Source organism: Pristis pectinata, chromosome 9 (assembly GCF_009764475.1).
Source record: "Pristis pectinata isolate sPriPec2 chromosome 9, sPriPec2.1.pri, whole genome shotgun sequence".
NCBI lineage: Eukaryota > Metazoa > Chordata > Chondrichthyes > Rhinopristiformes > Pristidae > Pristis > Pristis pectinata.
In genome coordinates this window covers 60,963,009-60,988,426 of record NC_067413.1, presented here as the reverse complement: position 1 = coordinate 60,988,426, position 25,418 = coordinate 60,963,009, and the positions used below count along the sequence as shown (strand labels likewise).

The 25,418-nt window shown below is 39.8% G+C and overlaps 1 protein-coding gene across 5 annotated transcripts in view; it reads left to right on the top strand.

Annotated features, from left to right (window-relative positions):
- lrrcc1 (leucine rich repeat and coiled-coil centrosomal protein 1) overlaps positions 1-25,418 on the top strand; it is a 98,624-nt gene that overhangs the window by 8,917 nt on the left and 64,289 nt on the right. For all 5 annotated transcript variants that reach the window (XR_007956896.1, XM_052023198.1, XM_052023195.1 and 2 more), the window contains exons 6-10: positions 928-1,097; positions 5,255-5,473; positions 6,738-6,925; positions 24,171-24,369; positions 25,108-25,256. Coding sequence is in view for 4 of the 5 variants with exons in the window: in XM_052023198.1 (XP_051879158.1) it covers positions 928-1,097; positions 5,255-5,473; positions 6,738-6,925; positions 24,171-24,369; positions 25,108-25,256 (925 nt within the window). In the remaining variant the exon portion in view is untranslated. The remainder of the gene's footprint in view (positions 1-927; positions 1,098-5,254; positions 5,474-6,737; positions 6,926-24,170; positions 24,370-25,107; positions 25,257-25,418) is intronic.

Here is a 25,418-nt window from a genome sequence, read left to right as displayed (position 1 = left end):
CTTTTAACATTTGAAGGTGTTTTAATTGTTTGATTTTAACAGCAAACTAAGAAAGTTATTCTTTTGTATAAAATGGATTATTTAACCATTTATTAATCTAATCTCTTAATAAAGGATTTGCTGTATATGCAACCAGATTAATATACTGTAAAGCTAATTCAGTATTCTGATGGCAAATTTCATTAAGTAATTATTGTGATAAGCAGATGATATCTTAAAGATCTTGTTAAGATTTTAGAAGTAAATTTGGAAGTATTGGTATTGTGTTTTAGAACATGCTTTAAAGCCTTTTCTCAGGGTATAATGAGTATAATTTCAAATTGTTTACATAAAGGATAGAAATTTTTAAAGTGCTCATCTTTTTATTGTCAACAATATTGATTAATTAATAATTATTATTTCCAACCCATGTTTGAAATGGAGATTTATGTGCACACAAAGCTGATGAATAGCCTTTGAATTAAATGAGTGTGAGGGCTCAAGTAAAAATTGTTAACATGTTCTAGCACAAAGACATTCTGTGCAGTTTTTGTGGTTTTTGGTTGTACATCAGTTTTCAACTTTTATACCAGTATTTAAAACATTATGCATTGGGATCCTGCAACTTTTGAAAATTGTCATAATGTTCTGCTATTTTTACTAGCTGTGATATAGGAACTTTCACCTTGAATGCTGAATAAAACAATACTTTAACCTAAGTAACAACATCTTAAAAAAAGAGGCATATGCCAAATGGGCTCCAGGCATTTTAAAATGAGCAGTTTACTGTAGGTATATATATTTTTTTAAAAAACTGACACCTGAAACTGAAACCGGAAAAGTCCCAGCAGTTTAGTCACTTGCCTCTATTTTTTTTAGACTATTACAAACTGGTCTGAATAAAAACGTGAATTATTATATTTGAAAACTGTCTTAAACTATTTTCAGGATACAGGGAAGTAACACTGCAATCTCTAAATCAGCTGACTGTATTAGATGGAATAAGGAGGTCTGGTGAATTTATCCATGAAAATGAAGGAGCCCCCTTGGATATACCTGGTTTAGAAGACTATATAGAGTATTTGGTATCATCAGACTCGAGTTTAAATGTGGAACAGGTTTGTTTTTTCCTTCAGTCTCTTGATCAGAAGCATGCAAACTGGATTGTCACGTCTTTTGCTTTTGGATTGTGAAAACCTAAATCATGAAACCCAAGTAGCTTGATTTTATGGCTTTGTGCATGGTAGGTCATGTCTAACCAATCTTACAGAGTTTTTTGATGAGGTTACCAAGAAGGTTGATGAAGGAAAGGTGGTGGACATTATCTACGTGGACTTTAGCAAGGCCTTTGACAATGTCCCACATGGAAGGCTGCTCCAGAAGGTTACGTTGCTTAGCATTCAGGTTGAAGTAGTCAATTGGATTCAACATTGGCTTAGCGGGAGAAGCCAAGAGTGGTAGAAGATGGTGGTCTCTCTGTCTGGAGGCCTCTGACTAGTGGTGTGCAGCATGGATCAGTGCTGGGTCCATTGTTGTTTATCATCTATATTAATGATTTTGATAATGTGCTAAACTGGATCAGCAAATTTGTGGATGACAACAAAATTGGGGACAAAGTGGACAGCGAGGAAGGCTATCAAAGCTTGCAGCGTGATCTTGACCAACTAGGAAAATGAGCTGAAAAATGGCAGATGGAATTTAATGCTGACAAGTGTGAGATGTTGCACCTTGGGAGGACAAACCAGGGTAAGACTTGCACAGTGAATGGTAGGGCTCTGAGGTGTGTGGTAGAACAAAAGGACCTGGGAATACAGATACATAATTCCTTGAAAGTGGCATCACAGGTAGATAGGGTTATAAAGAGAGCTTTTGGCACATTGGCCTTCATAAATCAGGGTATTGAGTACAGGAGTTGAGATCTTGTGTTGAAGTTGTACAAGACATTGGTGAGGCCAAATTTAGAGTATTGTGTGCAGTTCTGGCTACCTACCTACACGAAAGATATCAATAAGCTTGAAAGAGTGCAGAGAAAATTTACAAGGATGTTGCTGGGACTTGAGGACCCGAATTATAGGGAAAGGTTGAATAAGTTAGGACTTTATTCCCTGGAGTGCAGAGGAATGAGGGGACATCTTCCAGAGGTATACAAACCTAGGGTGAATGCATGCAGGCTTTTCCCCTCTGGTTGGGTGAGACTAGAACTAGAGGTCATAGGTTTAAGGTGAAAGGTGAAATATTTAAGGGGAATCTGAGGGGAAACTTCTTTGAGTGAAGAAGTGAGGGTGAACGAACTGCCAATGGAAGTGGTAGATGCAGATTCAATTGTAACATTAGGAGAGGTATGGATAGGTATGTGGATGGGAGGGATTTGGAAGGATATTGTGCGGGTAGATGGGACTAGACAAGATCAGGTCGGCATGGACTAGATGGGCTGAAGGGCCTCTCTGTGCTGTCGTACTCTGACTCTGTTTATACTTTTTAGTTTCGTCTATTTATTCTGAACTTGTACATCTGGAAATTTAAAATGGACTGCCTTTAGGACCCATCATGTTGGGTCAGCAGAACACGTTAACTATCTATATCCTCAGTTTGGGGTAAGTGCAAATAAATATATATGAACTTTAATTTCATATTTTTTATATGTTGTGAAGGCAAAAGCTTGAATAATTGTGCTGTATGGCTCCATTCCTTATGGGTGAACAACCAGTGTGAGAAAGACCTGGAAAATGATGTGGACGAAAAATAAACTGCAGATGCTGGAAATCTGAAACAAAAATAGAAAGTGCTAGAAACAGTCAGCAGGTTGAGTAGCATCACTGGGGAAAAGAACAGTTGACATTTAGGGACAAAGATCCTTATTCAGAACTGGAATAGTGAGCAAAAATTCTTTTAAACTGCAGAAAGTAAGGATTGAAAGAATAGGGTAATGTCAGTAATGGTGTGCAAACCAAAGTTAATAAGGTAACAATTAATTTTCTTTTAATAAATAGCTATTGGTGAAAGAGAAAAAGAAACAAATTGCATCAGGAAGGCATAGACATCAGGAGAGAAAAAGAAGGGTAGAAAAGAATGGTTATTTGATATTGTCAAATTTGTTATCAAGTCCCAGGGGCTGCAACATATCTAGACAGAAGGTGAGGTGCCAATCCTCGAATTTGCGTGGCTATCATTGGAACAATGTCAGAGGGGAAGACAGAATGAATGACAGTTGTTCAGAGAATTAGAGATGGGCAGCTTGAAGCTCAGAATTTTCCTTGCAGATAAATGGAAGTGTTCTGCAAAATAGTCACCCAATCTGCGTTTGGTTTCTCCAGTATAGAGAAGGCCACATTATGATCACCAAATGCAATGCACTAAATTGGAAAAGGATAAGTGAATTCCTACCTGGAAGGACCATTCTGGTCCCTGGATGGTGGGATGGGACGGTTAAATGGGCAGATGTTGCATCTCCTGTCCTTGGATGGGAAAATGCTATAACGTAACTTGTCCAATATTTCAGATGACCTTTTCTTTCTGCATTTCCACTTTCTTTGGTTACTGCAGTTCAAGGGAGTCTCAATGAATAGCAAGTATTTATTTTTAAACAATGAAATACCAATTGGAGATCTGGTGAATTGATGTTCAATGTTATCCCAGATCATTAGTATCTTATTCGAAAACAAGATGAGAACAGATCAATGGATTTCAATAATTCTGATATTATACCATTTCATGTATTTTAAAAATGCAGTAACGATTGGGGCAGGGCAGAATGCATTTTGGTATGATGTGCTGCATTGTCAGGGGAATATTAAATACTAATTATCTTTGCTTGGACATGTACTAGATTAGGTGGCACAAGCTATAGAGCAACATTATTGAGCATAGTTATCCATTTGCTGAGAGAGAAAAGCTTGTACACTGTCAAAAATCATTGTCACAATGTATTGGCAATCTATCCTTTGGGCATAAATTTCTCAGGTAATGGAAAAGTAAAGCTTTGTGATTTGAAAATGTTAGATAAGGAATGAACAGATATTTTTACATGAACGTGGGCGAACATTCACTTTAGATCATGAATTTTTGTTTAGCCCCTTGTATAACAATGTATTTCAACTCGTTAGCTAAATCATGTATAAAGACTAATTGTAAGCTTGCTATTTACGATGCAGAAAGCTGCCATCAGCTGTTATGGGATCTTTGACAATTGCTTGTGCATATTGCTTCAAGTGACGGGGAATCATTGTTGTTGTCTTTTGAAGGCAGGCAGGTCAAAATTTTGCTGCATAGAATATCACAGGAGAATTGTATGCAGTTCTGGTCGCCCCATATTAGGAAGGATGTGGAGACCATGAAAAGGGTGCAGAGGAGGGTTACCAGGATGTTGCCTAGATTAGAGGGTATGAATTATAAAAAAAAAGGTTGGACAAACTTGCGTTGTTCTCCCTAAAGCGTCGGAGGCTGAGGGGAGACGTGACAGAGGTTTTTGAAATTGAGAGGCGTTGATAGGGTAGACGGTCATAAACTTTACCTCGGTAGAAATGTATAATGCCAGAGCATATGCTTTTAAGGTTTAAAGGCGACGTGACAGACACGTTTTTTTTACGCAGAGAGTGGTAGGTGCCTTGAATGGGTTACCAGGTGTAGTAATGGAAGCAGGCAGTTTGGTGGAGTTTGAGGCTTTTAGATAGACACATGAATATGAAAGGAACAGAAGGATATGGATGATACACAGGAGGACATATGGTATAAATTGGCATCAAGATTGGCACAACATTGTTGGCTGAATGGCCTATCCAGTGCTGTACTGTTCTGTTCTAAGCATAGCAACAAAATAATATTACTTGGAATGGAAGTAGTGCTAGATTCCTTTAAAGTTCTAGGATGTTGGATGAAACTGGATGGTGTATTTTTACTTTTTACATTTTGCATTTGTCTGAGTGACTAACAAATGTGCAGTTGGATGCAGGAAGGGCTCCACAAGATCTTGCTCATGTTCAAGAGAAACTGCTATTTAATTCTGATACCTTATAAATGTATTAAGTTTAAAATATGCAAACTAATTTTTGAAAATTATATGAAACATTTAATGTGGAAATACTGGTGAAAGGTCTTGCAAGCTCCCCTGGGTTTCTAAGTGGAATTGAATAGTGTGGTGGATGATTATGATTACATAGCTAGTTGTTTTAGCTTGATGCAAAAGTTGATATTTAACTTGAGGTGGGAGCTGATGTATTAGATGGAAGTGCTTAATGTTTTATTTTTGTGTTCCTCCCCATTCCTGCAATAAAAATAGGCCTCGCTTGGGCTCCCTGTGGTCACTCCACGGATCGATGAGGTACTTGCGAATTATCGCCGTCGTATTGCAGTTTCTGATTCTGCTACTCTGGCATCTGCCACGGAAGGAAGTTCTTCACCAGAAATGGGGCAGAGGATGACTCGCAACACTGTTGAAGTATTCAATGAAATGAGAATAAAGAACTTGGAAAGACAGATTTCTCAGCTGTTGCAGAAGGTGATGGTTGAAAAGGGTTGACCTTCTGAAGGAATGGAGGAAATGTCATTGGTTTCATGGTTTAGTATGTGATGACTTGGTTTTTTTCCCAAAAACATGTATTATTAACATTTTCTACCCCAATTAGTTATTGGAAGTGTTGTAAGCTGAGGTATATATAGTACCACATGTACAGCACGTTATTTTACACAATATCTTGTGAATCTTTTGAGTCAGCGTATAAACTTTAATTTTCTAGGCAAAATTCTTATTGGTTAAAACTAAGTGTTCAAATGATTTCAAAATATTGACTGCAATTTACATCTGTAGCACACAGAATAGGTTGTATCTTTTTGGACCAAATTCTCCTGTTTGAGGAGACACAAAAGACTTCAGGTGGTGGAACCTGGAGCAACAAACAATCTGCTGGAGGAATTCAGTGGGTCGAGCAGCATCCATGAAGGGTGGGGGGGTGGGGGAGGACGGTGGGGAAAAATTATCGATGTATTTGGTTGAAACCCTGCATCAGGATTAAGAGTGGAGAGGGAAGTTAGCCAGTATAAAGCGGAGAGGGTGAGTGGTGAGAAGGGGCAATAGATTATTGGTGGACTGAGGAGGGGTGAAGGATGATGGGCAGGCAGAGGCAGGGAAGATGGAGTTGGGAGATAGGTGGACACGGAAAAAAAAGGCAAATAGAACCAGGTGGTGGGGAGGGAATGGTAAAGGTGGAGACAGCTAGGAGGATGTGGGAATGCAAAGTTACAATGTGATTGAACAGGCAGGCTGTTAACTCTGACACCCAATGGTAAAAATAACTCCTTCAAAAACACCATAGAGAAAAAAATATTACCTGTTTTAACTATGATAACAGTTACTCTGATATGATTTTAAACCTGATGCTGAAGTGCAGGTATCTCGGATAGTTTAGTGTGTACCATGGGACCATGGGATCCTGGGCCCATTTGCATTGGTAGAAGTCAAAAATATTGTTTTGCAATTTTGAAATGGTCATTTTTGAAATTTTTTTAAGAAAACAGACTAAACCATAATCTTATAAGGATGAGTAGAGGACAGTTGTTGTTTTCCAAAATTAACATTCTGGTCACAGATTTACATCTCCTATAAATCATTGTGTTCCTATTGATTTTGCAGTGACCTAAATATATATTTTACAGTAAAGAGTTGCATGGTTATTAAGGCTAATTCCACTTAAATTGGCTTTTTGCAATCAATACTTGGTGGAACAGAGGATATGTACTTCATGCTAGTTTTCTTAATTATTAAGGTTCCAGCTACTTCAACGACAGTAAAAGCAAAGCGGGATATTGATCATACGTCTGAGAGTGAAAGTGAGAGCTGTAAAGAGAATCGCAAGAAGGGTGCTAGACGAACAAAGATTCCAAGCCACCGACAAATGACTGAATCTTCCAAGCAACGAAGTGCCAGGCAGTTGAAAAATAAAAAATCTGAGAGGTATTCCTTTGATTATTTTTTTTGCCAGGATATTGGTTATATTATGTTCCTTTAGCCAACAGTGAACTAATTTCCTTGAAAATGAAAGTGCTTTCCCTATGCAATTTAGAAAGGATTTTCCAATTTTATCTTGTGTTGAAAAGTCTTCTGTAGTTCAACCAGTGCCAAAATTATTAAAATGTGTTCTATTACACCACTTAAGCAACATAATATCTGTAGGCACAAAAAAAACAAACTGCTGAAGGAACTCAAGTCACTCAGTATCTGTTGGGGGGGGGACGGGGGAGGAATTGTCAACAGTTCAGGGGAGATCCTGCATCAGGACTGAGAGTGAAGAAGGAAGATAGGCAGTATAAAGAGAGGGCGGAGTGGTGAGATGGGGACCAGTAGGTGAAGGGTGGACCAAGGAGGGATGAAGGGTGGACCAACGAGGGATGAAGGATGGGCAGAGCCGGCTGGGAGAGGGGAAGGGGTGGTGTTGGTTTAAATTGATCAGTTGTTAATTTTGTGTCTAATGTGCCATGGAAAATGCTGTACTGCGTGTCTTGGAGGAGTATACAAATAAAGGACAAGGAGATTGATTCTTAATCATTGGAATAAGGGGAGCAAAACATGGGCATAATTATATGGTACCCAGTTTTCCACATATTGCTACTTCATTAGGACTAGGACAGGCCCCAACAATAAACAAAAGATGCATCTAATGTTTTCATTTGCTGCTGGGGCCCTTATCTCTCCTTTTGCTCTCTTTTCGATATTAAAAATTACTCTTCAGTGTCTGTCTTCAAATTTTCCATCCTTCTAGTTCAACTCAACCAAAACCCTGTTACTAGTTTCCTAGTCTGCATTCATCACTATTGTGCTCTGATTGGCTTCTGATGTACCAAAACATTATTAAATTCGCATTCTTGTATCATATTCCTTAATGGCCTCCCAACTCCTGATCTGTTCAGCCATCAGTGACCCAAGCAATCATTCTAGGTGATTCGCTTGCATTTCTTCCACTCTAGTCTACTGCATTCAGTATTCACACTGTGTCCTCCTCGGTTGGAGAAACCAAATGCAGGTAGGGTGATTGCTTTGTGGAGCACCTGCACTCAATCCACAGGGATGATCCTGAGCTTCCTGGTGCACGGCCCTGTAATTCTCAATCCCACTCCTGTCTGTCTGCAGCCTCCTTCACTGCCATAGATGAATAACATCCTGCAACCTTCTGGAATAAACATTGAATTTTCTGACTTCAGGGACACTGCTCTCTTATTGTTTCACATCAGCATACTTGTGTTCCTTTCTCACTTGTTTCTTTTAAGTGCCTCGTTAACTGTCAGTACTCATGCTGCTTATCACCTGATCTGTCTTAACCTATCTCCATATAATTTTGTCTTGCATCTCACTCCTCCCCCTTGGCTTTGCTTTGAAAACTATAAACCCTCCACTCCTTCCCCCCCAGTTCTGAGGAAAGGCATTGATTGATTTCTCTCTTCACAAATGTTAATTAACTGAGTTTTTGCAGCATTTCTGTTTTTAGTTTCCTTTTAACCTGTTCCTATAATTTTTGTTTTGTGTAAGCTTTTAACTTCCATCCCAATATCTCCATCTTTTGAGTTGGTGTTGGTCTTTGTTTGATAATCTTCCAGGGAAGTGCTGTGGGACATTTTTTATTATATTGAATATGCCATTTACTCATGGAAAATAAAACAGTTCCATCTGCTTAAGCAGTTTTGATATACTTAACTGTCTTGGCATGCCTTTTCACAAAATTGTAATAATTTCTCTTCATGTCTAAAGCTTTGATTTTTCCCTTCCCTCTTTTTAGCTTTCTTTGACAAGATTGCATATTGATTCCCAAAAGCATATCTGTGAAGTAAATTGCAGTGTGGGCAGATAATCATTGGGTTGCCTGATGCCATTGTTTTGTAGTTGATTCTGAGATTAAAGATGGGCAATATCTGATGACATTCAGTCTTGCAAATATAGTCATAAACTTTCTTTTAGAGTTGCAGTGGCCATGATCGATTTTGTAATCCAGTGTTGAAAATCCAATTGTTTGTTTGCAAATTATTTGTGAATGACAACTATTAAAATTAGTTGTTTCAAACTTTTGCTTTACAAGTGTTCTTTCCAATCATAAATTTGTTTGAATAATCATGGAAATTTATGACAGGCCATTCAGCCCATCTTATCCTAGCCAACCAAAAACAATTATTCAGAGGAGTTCCTTGGCTCTGCTTGTTTTTTTTCACCCTTCTACTCTTCACTCACCCCTCCAAGTGTTGTCTTCACAGCCACCTGTTTTTCTCTCCTGACTCTTGGCCATCCCTGTAACCCATGCCATCATCTCAACCAATCCCACATCCACCAGGATGGAGTCCTTGGCATAAATTAAAGGAAACTGATTTGAATCTAGTTTTTGCTGAAATATTTACCATTGAAATATTGGAAATAATGAGGCTACAAAAAATGTTTCTGACAGATAACATGCAACTATTATCAGATTTACCACATTTCAAAATGAAATGAATCAAAGTGCATTAGATGTAGGCAAAATCATTCATATTTTCACAAAATATATTAAGCCAATAACTTTGCATTGTTGTGTTATATAATTATCTTTCAGCATAGAAGTCTTAGTAGACTGGAGACAATTTAATTGTGAATACATGTAAAATGAGAAGCCAACTAATTGCAAGGATGGGACTGAATTTTACGATAGTATATCTGCCTCCATGGTGCTTGGGTTATTTTAGTTTATCTTTGAGGAAACAAAATAATTGGAGCTGCATAGTAAAACATTACCTGGAATGTTTTTAAAGAGCTGATACAGACTTTGGGTTTGTTGTGCATCCAGTATTATAGGACAGTGAAAACTTTTTTTTGCTGAATTTGTTTGAGGTATTGCAAACACAGTGTCCAGTACAATTGTAAAGTCAATTGGAATGGAGTTATTTGAACTGCTGACCTGAAGAAAAGAAAATTGAAGCAATTCGCATAATGTATGACAAAGACTTCCTTAAACGCAACGTTGATGATGGTTGAAGGCAGATAGGACTAGCTTGCTGGGTAACACTGTCAGCATGGATGAGTTGGGCCGAAGGGCCTGTTTGACTCTATAAAGAGGCTTAGTGGGCAAAAGTGAATAATTGTATATTGAAGGTGGGTATGAAGGAAGAGTTGGGTTAGAAGAACCTTTTAAATATTTGAGTTGAGGTTATGTAATTAATGTGCAGAGACAGACACCCAATATACAGACCAGTGCAAGATTAAAATATTGCAAGTAGCATCATAGCTTCAGGTTTTGAGAAGTACCTTAGGGCAGGTGACCCCCATGTTATGGAAAGTTTGCATTCCTAGAAAACCATCTGTATTGCACTTTTCTGTAACGTGAAGCCCTATTTCTCATTGAATTCCTGGCTATAAATGCAGATGTGTTCCTGCAGAATGTTTTTCTCTGAACAGTTATGATAGTACTGCAGCTGCAAGTTCACAGCTGGGGGAGGAGGGGAGTGTTCCTTAAGAGAGTTAAAAGAGTTCCTTGTCAATTTCCAAAGCAAATCTCTTGAGTGGCCAGCAGCTGCATTTGGAGATGCAGGTGACTGCAGATGCTGTAATCTGGAGCAAAAAACAAACTGAAGGCTGGAAGGTGATGGGTAGAGAGAGAGAGGAAAACACAGCAATGGAGCCACGTTAGGGGAGGGGAAGGTGGAGGTAGGTAGCATCTTCTTGTGAATCCACTTATCACCTTCCAGCCTTCAGTTTGAATGGAGATGTACATCTTTAAATGCATGTCAAATATAGGTAAGATGGTTTAATGATACAATTAATAATATTACTCATAATAAATAAAAGTTTAGGTTAACAACTTGCACTTAAACTTGCTGGCCCTGTTTTAAACATCTTGTGGGTAAATAATACAGAAAACATTTTGGGGGGGGGGGTGCAGCAGGAGAGGTGGAGATACAGTAAGACAGCAAAATGAAGGTACCGTGTTTATATATAAAAAAAACACATTATCTGCGAATACATCAAGAAATGCAAGTTGGAAAAAATAAAAAGACAAAATTTGTTATTTCTTTTGCCTTTTGTTTATTTATTTAACTTTCTTCCCCCACACAAATTCCAGAAGAGCAAATTTTATTCTGTATTTTGGATTTTTTGGATAGTGATTTGTGAATTCCATAAGGTTGAACATCTGTAACCCAAATGGCCATAATGCAGGGGTTGTCTGTATTGAGAGAAGATGATCATTAATTATGGATATTCTGTAGTAAAGGGGTCGCTTGTCATTCTGCATCTGCAACTTAGGATATTACATCAACTCCAGTAAAAGTAGCATGTGGAAATATTCAGCAGGTGAGGCAGCATTTCTGGGGAGGAGAGAGAGGAGAGCACGAGAGAGAATGCTTCAGAACAATAACATTTTAGTTAGAATTGTTTCAACTCCAAAATAATACAAAATTTAACCATAAAAAATTGATCAAGTAGACTGTTTTCTATAACATAAGAGGAGTTCCAATGACAATATTTAAAATTGATGGTAAATTCGGAAGGATAGAGAAATTTTTAACACTTTTTAAGCATGTACAGGATAGCAGCCCAAGTAAAGAGATGTTGAGGTAAATCTTTGTACATTAGTTGTAGACAATCTGGAACTCAGCAATAGTGTTAATATTTGTTGTTTAATATTGTCAACCAGTACTAGATACTAATGAAAAGTTTACTATTTCCAGTTGTGCTTTTGTATTGCTGGCAGTAAAATCCTTCTTGTATAATAACATGATGAAGAGGTTTGAATATTGTTGATGTTGAACTTTAATAATATTTTCTGAAATTCTAATAGGTTGCAACTGACACTGCTATCTTGACATCCTTTCTGGGGGGATAAGGTTTTGTTATTATTTAAATTTTTAAAAATTTAATTGCATATTGATTTATGCCTGGCTGAAGCTATAAAACCTGCCTATTAACCAGAAGCCATTCCATTGAGATTGCTACAAATGGATTAGTTAATGCAATACAGCACCGGTTTTGAAGAAAGATTGTATCTCAGGATTAATACTCATTTCCATTTCTAAATGTATGCAGTTTCAGCAAATCTATTGAGTGTGTATTGTATGAATCCCATCAGAAATATTTAGAGGATGGGATGTGAGTCGCAAGAGAATCTTTCATCTTTTGCCTGTTCTGTTCATTACCTTTTATGTTGAAAGCTAATTATATATGTTATTAAAATGCAAAGATATGAACTTACTAAAAATGCTTATCTTGACTAAATATGAACTGGACAATGTTACTTTTTGGTATGCACTTATTGGACTTGAATTAATTTCATTTTGAATATGTGCAAAATCTAATGGTTACATTTTATAAGCCAGAATATTTTTTTCTTTTTAATAACACGTAAAGGGTACGTTGAGGATCAAAAATTTATTACTTTGTCTGAACAACTGAACTTGAACATATGTTTTATTTTAAACATGTCAGGCTGAGCATTTAATACATAGTTGTGCTCTCTGCTTTGTTCCGACTCCCTAGTGTAAAGTGATTATAGTTACATGCCAAGGTGCATTATAATTGCCTTTTGTCTTCAGATGTACTTCTGTTGGGCCTAGTGTGTGGTCAGTTGACTTTCCCAGTGCAATAAAACTTTGTGGTGTTTGTATTCCAAAGGCTAGAGAAACAGATTAGTTTCAGTACATTAATATCCATTTTTCTCATTTTGCTGCCTCAATTGTTTGATCTTCAACTCCACATCTGATTGAATAAGTAGAAATATTTTAATCCCTTGATGGCATTATACAAGTATTCCTTGATTTGCGAAGGGATTGCATTGAGTTAAGTGAAAACTGGTAAATCAGGGAAGTGTTTTCCATTGTTTCTAATGCGAATTCTGTTTGCGTTCCAGGACCCTCTTTGTCTCCTCATCCTCTTTCCCTGCCCAGATTACAGTCTCTGAGCAGCTGTGTCAATAAGATCATTCTCGGCTCAGCTAGGACTTTAATTACCACTTAATGCAATCATTAAGAGTTGTTCATTGTATTGGAGACCTTGTAAACTGAGGAAATGTGCTGTAATGTTATCTCTTTAAGGTACAGATTTATAAATTGTTCATACTGGGATACTATATAATCAAGATATTTTATCATTTAGTTTGTCTTTCCTTTTATCTTTTTGCCGGGAGGGATGGGCAATAAATCCAAACCTTCCTAGCAATGCTCACATTTTGTGAATGAATAAGAAAAAATTATATTCTAACAACTGCTGTACTTTGCTCTTTATCATTGGCTGGATCATGCTCATTCTGACCTGACACCCATGCTAGACTCCACTATTTCAAATGCCTTGGATCAGCTGCTAGCCCGTGAGATGAGTGAGCTGCCCTCATCCCCACACTGTCATTGATCTGTTTCAATGTTCCTAAATATCTCATAATTAAATGGAAATAAAAATCAAATTTATTTTGAAAACACGAGATATTTTTTAATAGAGTTGGAAAAAGTACAATGAAATGAAAAATAAAATCACGTCTTTTTAATGAAGGTCACTGACTCCATCTAAATAAATGGGACAAAGCAAGATGTTTCAAATATGGCTGGACTAAAGCTGAGGCCAGACACAAAGTATATCCTACCCCTCACTTCAGTAAGTTATAGAACACTTCTGGCCTCGCTGTTAAGTCCAGGATGTGAGCAAGAACTTGGGTGTGTCTGCATCTGACTTTCAATGTGTTGAAAATCTTTGTATTGCAGTAAACAGGCATAGAAGTCTAAAATACACTGATAGATGCACTGCAGCAATAAGGGTATTCTCTTCAGAATTGCTGCAAGGTTTGGTGAGGTTCCTCCAATACAACAACTAACTCTCTCAGCTGTTTTAGAAGATGCTTGCTTCCTATTTTGTGCACTTTGATTGTAGCTATCTGCTTTTATTTGAGTTTTTGGTTGTTCTCATAGTTAAGTCCTAATCCTCTTTAAAAAGTTTACTACAAGAGTAATAGTCTTTGTAGCAGTAAAATTTTTGTGTAGAATAAAGTACAAATGAAACTTCTCTGTTAGTTAACCCGGCAACTGGAATCTTGTCTAATCAAAACTTCCAACTGCAAGAACAAGCAGCATTTAATCAGATTTTGATTTGCAAGTAGCATCAATGTATGATGCATATTTCTGGTAGAAACTAGACTTCCCGAGGGAAAGTTTGCTCAAGACTTTCTGATAAAAGAATAGCAAGGCTAATGGCATGTTCCATTATTTATATGCAGATTCCACAGCATCTTCAAGGCTAGGGCAGGTAAACTCTGATGTCTCCCTTTAATGTACTGACTTGTTGATTGTTGCCTGCTTGCCACTGTGGGTTTATAAATTACCTGAATTACAGAATCTAATTTCTAATTTTTATTGTTACAGAAAATTTATTTTTGATTTTTCAATCCATTTCTCTCTTTCTCTTTCCCTTTTAATCTAATCTTTCCTTCACCTTTTTAATAGCTGATTTGACATTTGGTTCACCATTCTATGCTTGTAACCTTTATGATGTTCTTCACGTTTGCCCTGTCGATTATCAAATAGATCCCTCAAACTGGTTAAAGAGACACACACACTTGTTTGTCCTAGAATCATAGCACAATACAGGCCCTTCGGCCCACCATGTTGTGCCGACCTTTAAACCACGCCTAAGACTACCTAACCCCTTCCTCCCACATATCCCTCTATTTTTAAATTCCTCCATATGCTTATCTAACAATCCCTTGAACTTGACCAACGCACCTACCTCCACCACTACCCCACGCAGTGCATTCCATGCACCAACCACTCTGGGATAGAAACATAGAAAACCTACAGCACAATTCAGGCCCTTCGGCCCACAAAGCTGTGCCGAACATGTCCCTACCTTAGAAATTAATAGGCTTACCCATAGCCCTCTATTTTTCTCAGCTCTATGTACCTATCCAAAAGTCTCTTAAAAGACCCTATCGTCCTCGCTTCCACCACCGTTGCCAGCAGCCCATTCCACGCACTGACCATTCTCAGTAAAAAAAACTTACCCCTGACATCTCCTCTATACCTACTCCCCAGCATGTTAAACCTATGTCCTCTTGTGGCCACCATTTCAGCCCTGGGGAAAAGCCTCTGACTATCTACCCGGTCAATGCCTCTCATCATCTTATATACCTCTATCAGGTCTCCCCTCATCCTCCGTCACTCCAAGGAGAAAAGGCTGAGTTCCCTCAACCTGCTTTCATAAGGCATGCTCGGCATTCCAGGCAGCATCCTTGTAAATCTCCTCTGCACCCTTTCTATGGCTTCCACGTCCTTCCTGTAGTGAGGCGACCAGAACTGAGCACAGTACTCCAAGTGGGGTCTGACCAGCGTCCTATACAGCTGCAACAATACCTCTTGGCTCCTAAATTCAATTCCACGATTGATGAAGGACAATACACCATATGCCGCCTTAACCACAGAGTCAACCTGTGCAGCTGCTTTGAGCATCCTATGGACTCGGACCCCAAGATTCCTCACACTGCCTCCACACAGATTCTCGACGCTGCCAAGAGTCTTCCCATTAATACTATATTTGACCTACCAAAATGAACCACTTCACACTTATCTGGGTTGAACTGCATCTGCCACTTCTCAGCCCAACTTTGCATCCTAACTATGTCCCGCTGTAACCTCTGACAGCCCTCTATACTATCCACAACACCTCCAACCTTTGAGTCATCTGCAAACTTACTAACTCATCCCTCCACTTCCTCATCCAGGTCGTTTATAAAAACCACAAAGAGCAAGGGTCCCAGAACAGATCCCTGAGGTACACCACTGGTCACTGACCTCAATGCAGAATACTACCCTTCAACAACTTCAACAAAAACCTCCCTCTGATATATCCCTTGAACTTCCCACCGATTACTTTAAAGCCATACCCTCTTATATTGATCATTGGTGCCCTGGGAAAGAGGCGCTGGCTGTCTACTCTATCTAAATATTTTGTATACCCCTATCATGTCTCCCCTCATTCTCCTCCTCTCCAAAGAGTAAAGCCCTAGCTCCCTTAGTCTTACCTCATAATCCATACTCTCCAAACCAGGCAACATCCTGGTAAATCTCCTCTGCACCCTTTCCAATGCTTCCACATCCTTCCTATAATGAGGCGACCAGAAATGGACACAGTACTCTAAGTGTTGTCGAACCGGAGTTTTGTGGAGCTTCATCATTACCTCGCGGCTTTTAAACACGATCCCACGACTTATGAAAGCTAACATCCCACAAGCTTTCTAAACTACCCTATCCACCTGTGAGGCAACTTTCAGTGATCTGTGGATATGAACTCCCAGATCCCTCTGCTCCTCCACACTACCCAGAATCCTGCCACTTACCTTGTACTCTGCCTTGGAGTTTGTCCTTCCAAAGTGTACCACCTTGCACTTCTCTGGATTGAACTCCACCTGCCACTTCTCAGCCCAGCTTTGCATCCTATCAATATCCCTCTGTAAACTTTGACAGTCCTCCACACTATCCACAACACCGCTGATCTTTGTGTCGTCTGCAAACTTGCTAACCCACCCTTCTACTCCCTCATCCAAGTCATTAATAAATATCACGAAAAGTAGAGGTCCCAGAACCGAACCTTGTGGGATACCACTAATCACAGCCCTCCAATCTGAATGCACTCCCTCCACCACAACCCTCTGCTTTCTACAGGCAAGCCAATTCTGAATCCACATGGCCAAGCCTCCCTGGATCCTATGCCCTCTGACCTTCTGAAGAAGCCTACCATGTGGAACCTTGTCAAATGCCTTACTAAAATTCATGTAGACCACATCTACTGCACTACCCTTATCAATCTGCCTGGTCACCACCTCAAAGAATCCTTTCAGGCTTGTGAGACATGATCTTCCCTTCACAAAGCCATGCTGGCTGTCCCTAATCAGTCCATGATTCTCTAAATGCTCATAGATCCTATCTCTAACAATCCTTTCCAACAGCTTGCCCACCACAGATGTAAGGCTCACTGGTCTGTAATTCCCTGGACTATCCCTACTACCTTTTTTGAATAAGGGGACAACATTTGCCACCCTTCAATCCTCCAGTACCATTCGCATGGACAACGAGGACTCAAAGATCCTAGCCAACGGTTCAGCAATCTCCTCCCTCGCCTCGCGGAGCAGCCTGGGGAATATTTCATCAGGCCAAGGGGACTTATCTGTCCTAATATTTTCTAACCGCTCCAACGCATCCTCTCTCTTGATATCTACATGCTTCAGAACATTAACCTTACCAACACTGTCCTCAGCATCATCTAGGCCTCTATCCTTGGTGAATACTGAAGAGAAGTATTCATTGAGAACCTCACCCACTTCCACAGCTTCCAGGCACATCTTCCCACCTTCGTCTCTAATCAGTCCTACCTTTACTCTCGTCATCCTTCTGCTCTTCACATAAGTGAAAAAGCCTTGGGATTTTCCTTAACCCTATTTGCCAAGGCCTTTTCATGACCCCTTCTTGCTCTCCTGAGCCCCTTAAGTTCCCTCCTTGCTACCCTATATTCCTCATGAGCCCTATCTGATCCTTGCTGCCTACACTATGTACGCTGCCTTCTTCCTCCTAACTAGTTGTTCCACCTCTCTTATCACCCATGGTTCCTCCACCCTGCCGTTCTTTCTCTGCCTCACCAGGACAAATTTATCCCTAACCTCCTACAAGAGATCCCTGAACAACAACCATATCCCCATAGTACATTTCCCGTCAAAAATGTCATCCTAATTTACTCTCGCAAGTTCTAGCCTTATAGCTTCATAATTTGCCCTTCCCCAATCAAATATCTTCTTGTCCTCTCTGCTCCTAGCCTTGTCCATGACAATGCTAAAGGTTAGGGAGCAGCAATCACTCACCCACCGAGAGATCTGTCACCTGACCCAGTTCATTACCTAACACTAGATCTAATATGGCATTCCCTCTAGTTGGCCTGTCAACATACTGTGACAGGAATCCGTCCTGGACACATTTAATAAACTCTCCCCTGTCTAAACCTTTGGTACTAAGCAGGTGCTAATCAATATTTGGGAAGTTGAAGTCTCCCATGATAACAACCCTGTTATTCTTGCACCTTTCCAAAATCTGCCTCCCAATCTGCTCCTCAGTATCCCTACTGCTACCAGGGGCCCTATAGAATACTCCCAGTAGAGTAACTGCTCCTTTCTTGTTCCTAACTTCCACCCATACTGACTCTAGAGAGGATCCTTCTACATTATCTACCCTTTCTGCAGTTGTAGTAGTACCCGTGACCAGTAACACCACCCCTCCTCCTCTTCCCACCACTCCCCCGCCCTCCCCCATCCCTTTTAAAACACTGGAATCCAGGATTATTCAATATTCATTCCTGCCCTGGTGACAGCCAAGTCTCTGCAAGAGCCACAATATCATATCCATGTACTTATCCAAGCTCTCAGCTCATCACCCTTATTCCTGACACTTCTTGCATTTAAGTAAATGCACTTTAGCCTATCCATCTTTCTACTTTTATACCCTATACTCTGCTTCTCCTTCCTCAAAGCCTCTCTACATGTTAGATCTGACTTTTCCCCATCCACTTCTTCCTCTGACCTACCCCTCTGGTTCCCATCCCCCTCGCAAACTAGTTTAAACCCTCCCGAACCACCCTAGCAAACCTGCGTGCAAGAATATTGGCCCCCCTCGGGTTCAGGTGTAACCCATCCACTCTTTACAGGTCCCACCTTCCCCAGAAGAGATCCCAATGATCCAAAAATCTAAAACCTTCCCTCCTGCACCAACTTCTCAGCCACGCATTCATCTGCCATCTCCTCCTATTCTTACCTTCACTATCATGTGGCGCTGGCAGCAATCCCGAGATTGCTATCCTTGAGGTCCTGTTCTTCAGCTTTCTGCCTAGCTTCCTAAACTCACTTTTCAGAACCTCATCCCTCTTCCTATCTATGTCGTTGGTACTAATATGTACCATGATTTCTGGCTGTTCTCCCTCTCACTCAAGAATGCTGTGGACCTGATCAGAGACACCCCGGACCCTGGCACCTGGGAGGCAACATACCATCCAGGATTCATGCTCACTGCCACAGAACCTCCTATCTGTTTCCCTGACTATCGAGTCCCCCTATCACTATTGCCCTCCTCTTCTCCTCCCTTCCTTTCTGAGCAGCAGGACTGGTCCCAGTGCCAGAGACCTGGCTACTGCTGCTTGATCTCTGTAGGTCATCCCGCTCAACAGCATCCAAAGTGGAAAACCTGTTACTGAGGGGAACAGCCTCTGGGGTCCTCTGCACTGTCTGCCTGTTCCCTTTCTTCTTCTTTTTCTCTCCCCTGACAGTCACCCTTCTATCTGCTTCCTGGACCCTAGAAGTACCTGCTGTAAGGGGGGTGACTGTCTCCCGATGCACAGCATCTACATAACTCTCTCCCTCTCCCTGATGCTTCGCAGTGTTTGAAGCTGCGACTCCAGCTCATCAATTCTGAGCTAAAGTTCCTCCAGCACTTACTGCAGAAGTGGTCACTGTGCACCCCAGCAGGGTCCACTAGCTCCCACATCAATCAGCTGCTGCACATCACCATGTCCTCCATCTAAACTATTCTTTCCCTACCTAGCTTTAATCTACTTAAAATTTATAACAATAACAGTTAAACATTATCTTTACTTACCGGCTACTCATCCGCCTCTCCCCTTTACGCCCAAGCCCATTGAGCCAAAGCGCAATCACTCTGCTCCCTCTCACTCCACTGCCTGCTGGTTATGGCGGTCTCTTTGGACTTTGGAAGTGCTCTCTGCAAGGTATCAGATCAGTCATCAATAAACTGGCAACAGCAAGACTGACTAACAGTGGACACTATTCACTGTTTTTCTTAGTTTTTCTTTTCTTGTATTTTTTCTCACAGGAGTACCCATATGAATAAATACTACCTATGATATGAAACTTATCTCATAAACTATTCAACATGCAGAAGTACTTGAACAAAAAGTGGATAGAGTTCTTTGGGTTTCAATAGTTACATCAACATTTTAAAAGACATGGTATTGTTTCTTCTGAATTATGTAACTAGGTTCTTCTTCGTAATTTGGATTTTTAACAACAATTTGATTAACCTTTGCAGCTTTATGAGTTGAGGTTAGATATGAAAGGTTTAACAGTAGTTCGGTTTCACCTTGAAGCAGGCTATTTATCCCTTCGAGCCTGTTTTGCAGGCTTGCTCTATCTGGCTACCTTTGGTTCATATCCTCTAATATTCTCAAATATCTATTGATATAGGTTATAAGTTTTAAATTAACCTAGTGTTAGTTGTTGTTTGTGAAAGAATTCTAAACTCTAAATCCTTTGTGTCCTTTAGTTTACAAAGGCTGGTTTTAATTTTTGGATTATGATTTCTCTTGTAGACTTCACTAACAATGGAAATAGTTGCTTCCTGTTAATTTTCTCAGTTCCCCGAATGGCTGAAAACGTTCCCCTTAGTCCTATACCTTTTAGGAAACAAACCAAGCTCGTATAATCTTTCTTCATGTCATTCCTGTGCTGTGCTTCTTCCAAGGCTAGTACATTCTCATTAAGATGTGGGGCATTGCAGTACTCCATACTTGTGTGGCTTCCTATACAATCATTTCACTGATGTAAATAATTTGAATTGTTTGATTGTAATGGAGATATTTGGAGGACATAGCTAGTTGCATCTTGCCAATAAAAAAATACCTGTTCTGTATCCTGATAAATCAATTTCCAAGCCACCTGAATAATTTGCTTTTAGTTCCATGAACTTGCACTATTAAATAGTCTCTTAATAATTAAGGCCTTCTGAAAGTCCCTGTAAATAACAAGGATAGACATTTCCTCATCCACTACTTCAGTCACCAGATCAAAATATTAATTTGCATTAATTAGGCATGACCTATCCATTACAAATTAGTGTTAGTTTTCTCTGAAATAAATGGAAGTTTTCAAAGTGTTCAATGACAAGTATGTTTAATTGTAAGGAAATAAAGGACTGCAGATGCTGGAATCCAGATGGAAAACATAACACTGGAGGAACTCGGCAGGCCAGGCAGCATCCGTGGAGAAAAGCAGGCGGTCAGTGCTTTGGGTTGGGACCCTTCTTTGGGACTGAAGATAGGAAAAGGGGAAACCCTTAGAGGGGAGGTGGGGTGGACACAAGGTGGTGATAGGTAGATGCAGGCAAGAGATAGTGATAGGCAGGTGTGGGGGAGGAGGGGAGAGCAGATCCACTGGGGGATGGGTCAAAGGTAAGGAGGAAAAAAGTGGGGTAGAAAAAAGAGGCTAGGAAAGGGAAGAAAAGAAGAGGCATGGCTGAGGTGAGGTGTAGGGAGGTGGTTGCGGTGATTACTTAAAGTAGGAGAATTCGGTGATCATACTGTTAGACTGCAAGGTTTCAAGATGGAACATGAGGTGCTGTTCCTCCAGTTTGCACTTGGAATTCTGGCACTGGAGGAGGCAGAGGACTGTCATATCAGTGAAAGTGTGGGAGGGGGAGTTGAAGTGACTGGCAATGGGGGGATGCAGGTCGCGGTTATGGACAGAGCGCAGGTGTTCTGCGAAATGGTCACCTAGTCTGTGTTTGGTCTCACCAATGTAGAGGAGGCCACATTTTAGAGCACCGAATGCACTTCAGGTGAGACAGAGACTCACCTGTACCTCCCTTAATATCATCTACTGCATTTGGTGCTCCAAGTGTGGCCTCCTCTACATTGGTGAGACCAAACGCAGACTAGGTGACCATTTCGCAGAACACCTGTGCTCTGTAACCGTGATCTGCATCTCCCCGTTGCCAGTCACTTCAACTCCCCCTCCCACACCATCACTGATATGTCAGTCCTCAGCCTCCTCCACTGCCAGGAGAATTCCAAGCGCAAACTGGAGGAACAGCACCTCATTTTCCATCTTAGAAACTTGTAACAGCATGAACATTGAATTCTCCCACTTTAAGTAATCCCCACACCCCGCCCCCCCACCATGCTGTTTCTCTTCTTCCCTTTCCTAGCTTCTTTTTTTCCTACCTTTTTTTCCTTTCCTTACCTTTTTTGACCCATCCCCTGGTGAATCTGCTCTCCCCTCCTCTGTACCTGCCTATCACTATCTCTTACCTGCATCTACCTATCACCACCTTGTGCCCACCCCACCTCCCCTCTTTTGTCCACCTATCAATGCTCTGCTTTTCCCTTCTATATATTGGGCTTCCCCTTTTCCTATCTTCAGCCCTGAAGAAGGGTCCTGACTGAAAAGTTGACCTCCTGCTTTTCTCCACGGATGCTGCCTGGCCTGCTGAGTTGCTCCAACGTCATTGTGTTTTTCACGTTTAATTGTAGATTCAATTTTCTGACAATGCTTGCTGGTCTATTATTTTCTGATTTTTCTTCTCACCCCTTTTACTACATGGCAGAATTTTCCAAAGGAGCAAACAGAGTACTGGTCTTGGTTTAAAAAAATATTCACTTCATTGAATCTTTGATGCATCAAAAGGTTTTATTTAACTTACTTTGTCACTTAACAAAGGTTTCATTTGTTACATTGAAGAGTAGGGAACACATTTGGAGACTGTCTTTCAAGCACAAGTCCATGAAAACCAGAATTTTGTCTTTTTACCATTTTCCTTACCCTGACTCTATTTGCAGGTGCATTCTTATGTTTGTACACTGTCCCTTACTGTAACATTCCATTTATCAAATTGTGTTCTGGGGCAACTGGCTAACCCACGGTCCCTGGTACCCAGAGTCCTCTCAATGTTTCAGGCATTCATAAGAAACCAGACCTTGTTGGCCTGGATTATCTTGGACCTGATCCACTGGTCAAACTGTCCCTTTGAGATATTTTCTTGCTTGCATTGTTCTGATCCAGATACTGAGGGCTGGGCAGGCTTTGCATTGGAAGCAGTTTGGAGGAGGTTTTGCTAGACTGATGCCTGGAATGGATGGGTTGTATCTGGTGGACGGAGAGGGAACTTGATTGAAATGTACAAGATTCTAAATGGGTCTTGACAAGACAGTTGTGGAGAGATGCTTCCTTGTGGGAGAATCTAGAACTAAGGATCGCTTTAAAAATAAGGGGTTGCCCATTTAATGCGTAGATGAGAATTTTTTTTCAGTCAGAAGGATCTTGCCTGCTTTTGTAATCTCCTCCATCTCTGCACTTAATTCAAAGCTGTTTCATCCTCTAACCTTGGTCAACTCTGTAATGTTTTCTTGTTTAACTATTTCTGTTCCATCTTCAACTGCATCAACCCACCATTATCCTAAATTGCCCTGCCTACCTAACTTTCTACATATTTTCAAAAGCTTTCTTAGAGCCTGCCTTAACCATGCATTCAGTAGTATCTAAAATTGGTGGGCATGGCTTTAAGGTAAGAGGTTTAGAGGGGAACTGAGGAAGAACTCCTTCACCAGAGAGTGGTTGCATTCAACATTTAAGAGGTATCTGAACAAGCACTTGAATAACTGAGGCAAAGGAGGCTACAAACCAATTGCTGGTAAATGAGATTAGCATAGATAGGCTAATCGGCAAGGACATGACGGGTCAAAGGCCCTGTTTATGTGCTGTCTAACTTTCTGATACTATGATTCTATTCATCATTTTTACCAACTCTTCTATTGATGTTTCTGTCATCAACCTGATAGAAACATGTTTCGTTTTTAATATGCATCTTGGCATTGAAACCTCAGCAGCTTTCTTTTCCTCATACCAGTTAGGAAAAGGGATAGAATGGAAATGCCACTATAATAAACACCTATTTGTTTTTTTTTGCAGCATTGATTCAGTTGTAGATATTTAATATGTTGCTTTCCTTAACTGTAAATCTGATTTTGAGGATGTCAAATAATTAAATACATCTCCCACGTATCAGAAACGAATTTTCTGCATCATATAGGTCAATCTTGTGATTAATGTGTAAGCCAATTACCCATGAATTTGTTAACACCGGCAAGAATATTTTTTGGTGGTATGTTGTCGTGGTGTTGTGTATATTTTCAGTTATCTTCCTCCACCCTTTTATATTTGAACATAGGAGATTAATGATAAGAAATTGGTAAACTGGAGAACATAAATATAAAAGCACCAGACTGAAGGAAAAAGAATACAAGAGTGTAAAAAGAATATTTTAAGAGCATCTGGAGAAAAGTCAGATAAATGCAAAGGTCTTTGAAGAGCTGGTGCAAGTGATATGTGCTGAATGTTATACAAATTTTATGAAATTGTAATGCAAATAATTATTTTTTGACCCAGAGTCGAACAGCTTTGCATGCAAAAATTAAAATCATCTGTCAAGCAACCAAGAGGTGAAGAATTCTCCAGTAATTCACCTGTGGAATCTGATGAACTTCAAGTAGTAGGAATCGCACCCAGGAATACTTCAGTGCAAAAATCTCAATGTAAATTACAAGATAATAAGCAAACAAATGTAACTGAGGAGTCCACATACAGGGTAATAGAAATATTAACTTTGTTTTTAAATTGGTAACCTCTGCTGGATTAACATAAATGTTTCGAGAGCATCTAACCTTGGGTAGCTTGACTGATGTGAAGTCAATAGATTATACACCAACATTCACTACTGTTAAAGTATTCCATTTTAGGCTCTTTTGGATTGCTTGAAACATCAATTTTAAGAATGTGTGAAAATTATATTCTACATTTATACAGAAATGTTCTCTGGTAACAGTACAATACTTTAAACATATCTCAATGGTAAGAGTTGGATCTCTGGTTTTAAAAAGCTGTAGGTTCAAGCTACACTCTAGGGGAATATAATCTAGGTTGTGGCATAACTTAAGGACTTGTTGCAATTTCTGTGTCTATGCCCTTCAAGTGACAAATTAAATCAAAGTCACTCTCCCTGCACAAATAGACATAACAGCATATTTATTCTGATCATCTTTTATTTTAAAAAAAAGAATACAGTTCCCCTGAGATCATATGCAGGCCTCATCTGACAAAAATGCCACCAGAACTGATTGATTAACTGGCCATTTATCATCCTAACTATTTGTGAGGTCTAGTAATATGCAAGTTAACTGCCATTTGTCTCTATAAAAATAATTTATAACTTTTGGGGTGCTTCAGGATGTGAAAAATGCAATATCATTGCAAATTTATTCTGTGTAACCAAAACACTTGTATTTAACACTTTCCAATATAAATCCAGTATGATTAATTTTTCTAGGTACTTATTCAAGAGTTGGACCAAGAGCGTGAGACAAGATGGAAGGCAGAGCAAGCTGTGAAACAATTGATGGATCATATGAAAACATTACAAAACCAGGCTAACGAGAAAAAGAATTTTCATGACATGGCTGTGCATACTTCAGATAGGTACCTGAAACATATTAGATATTTGTTCTCAAATTTACAATGCAGTAAATTTAAGTGTATGCCGAAACACTTAATATTGATATAAAGGTAGCTGTGTAACTTAAGAGCCAAGCCGATGATCTGATACAAGACTAAACAAAAACAGAGTTGGGTGTGAGGTGA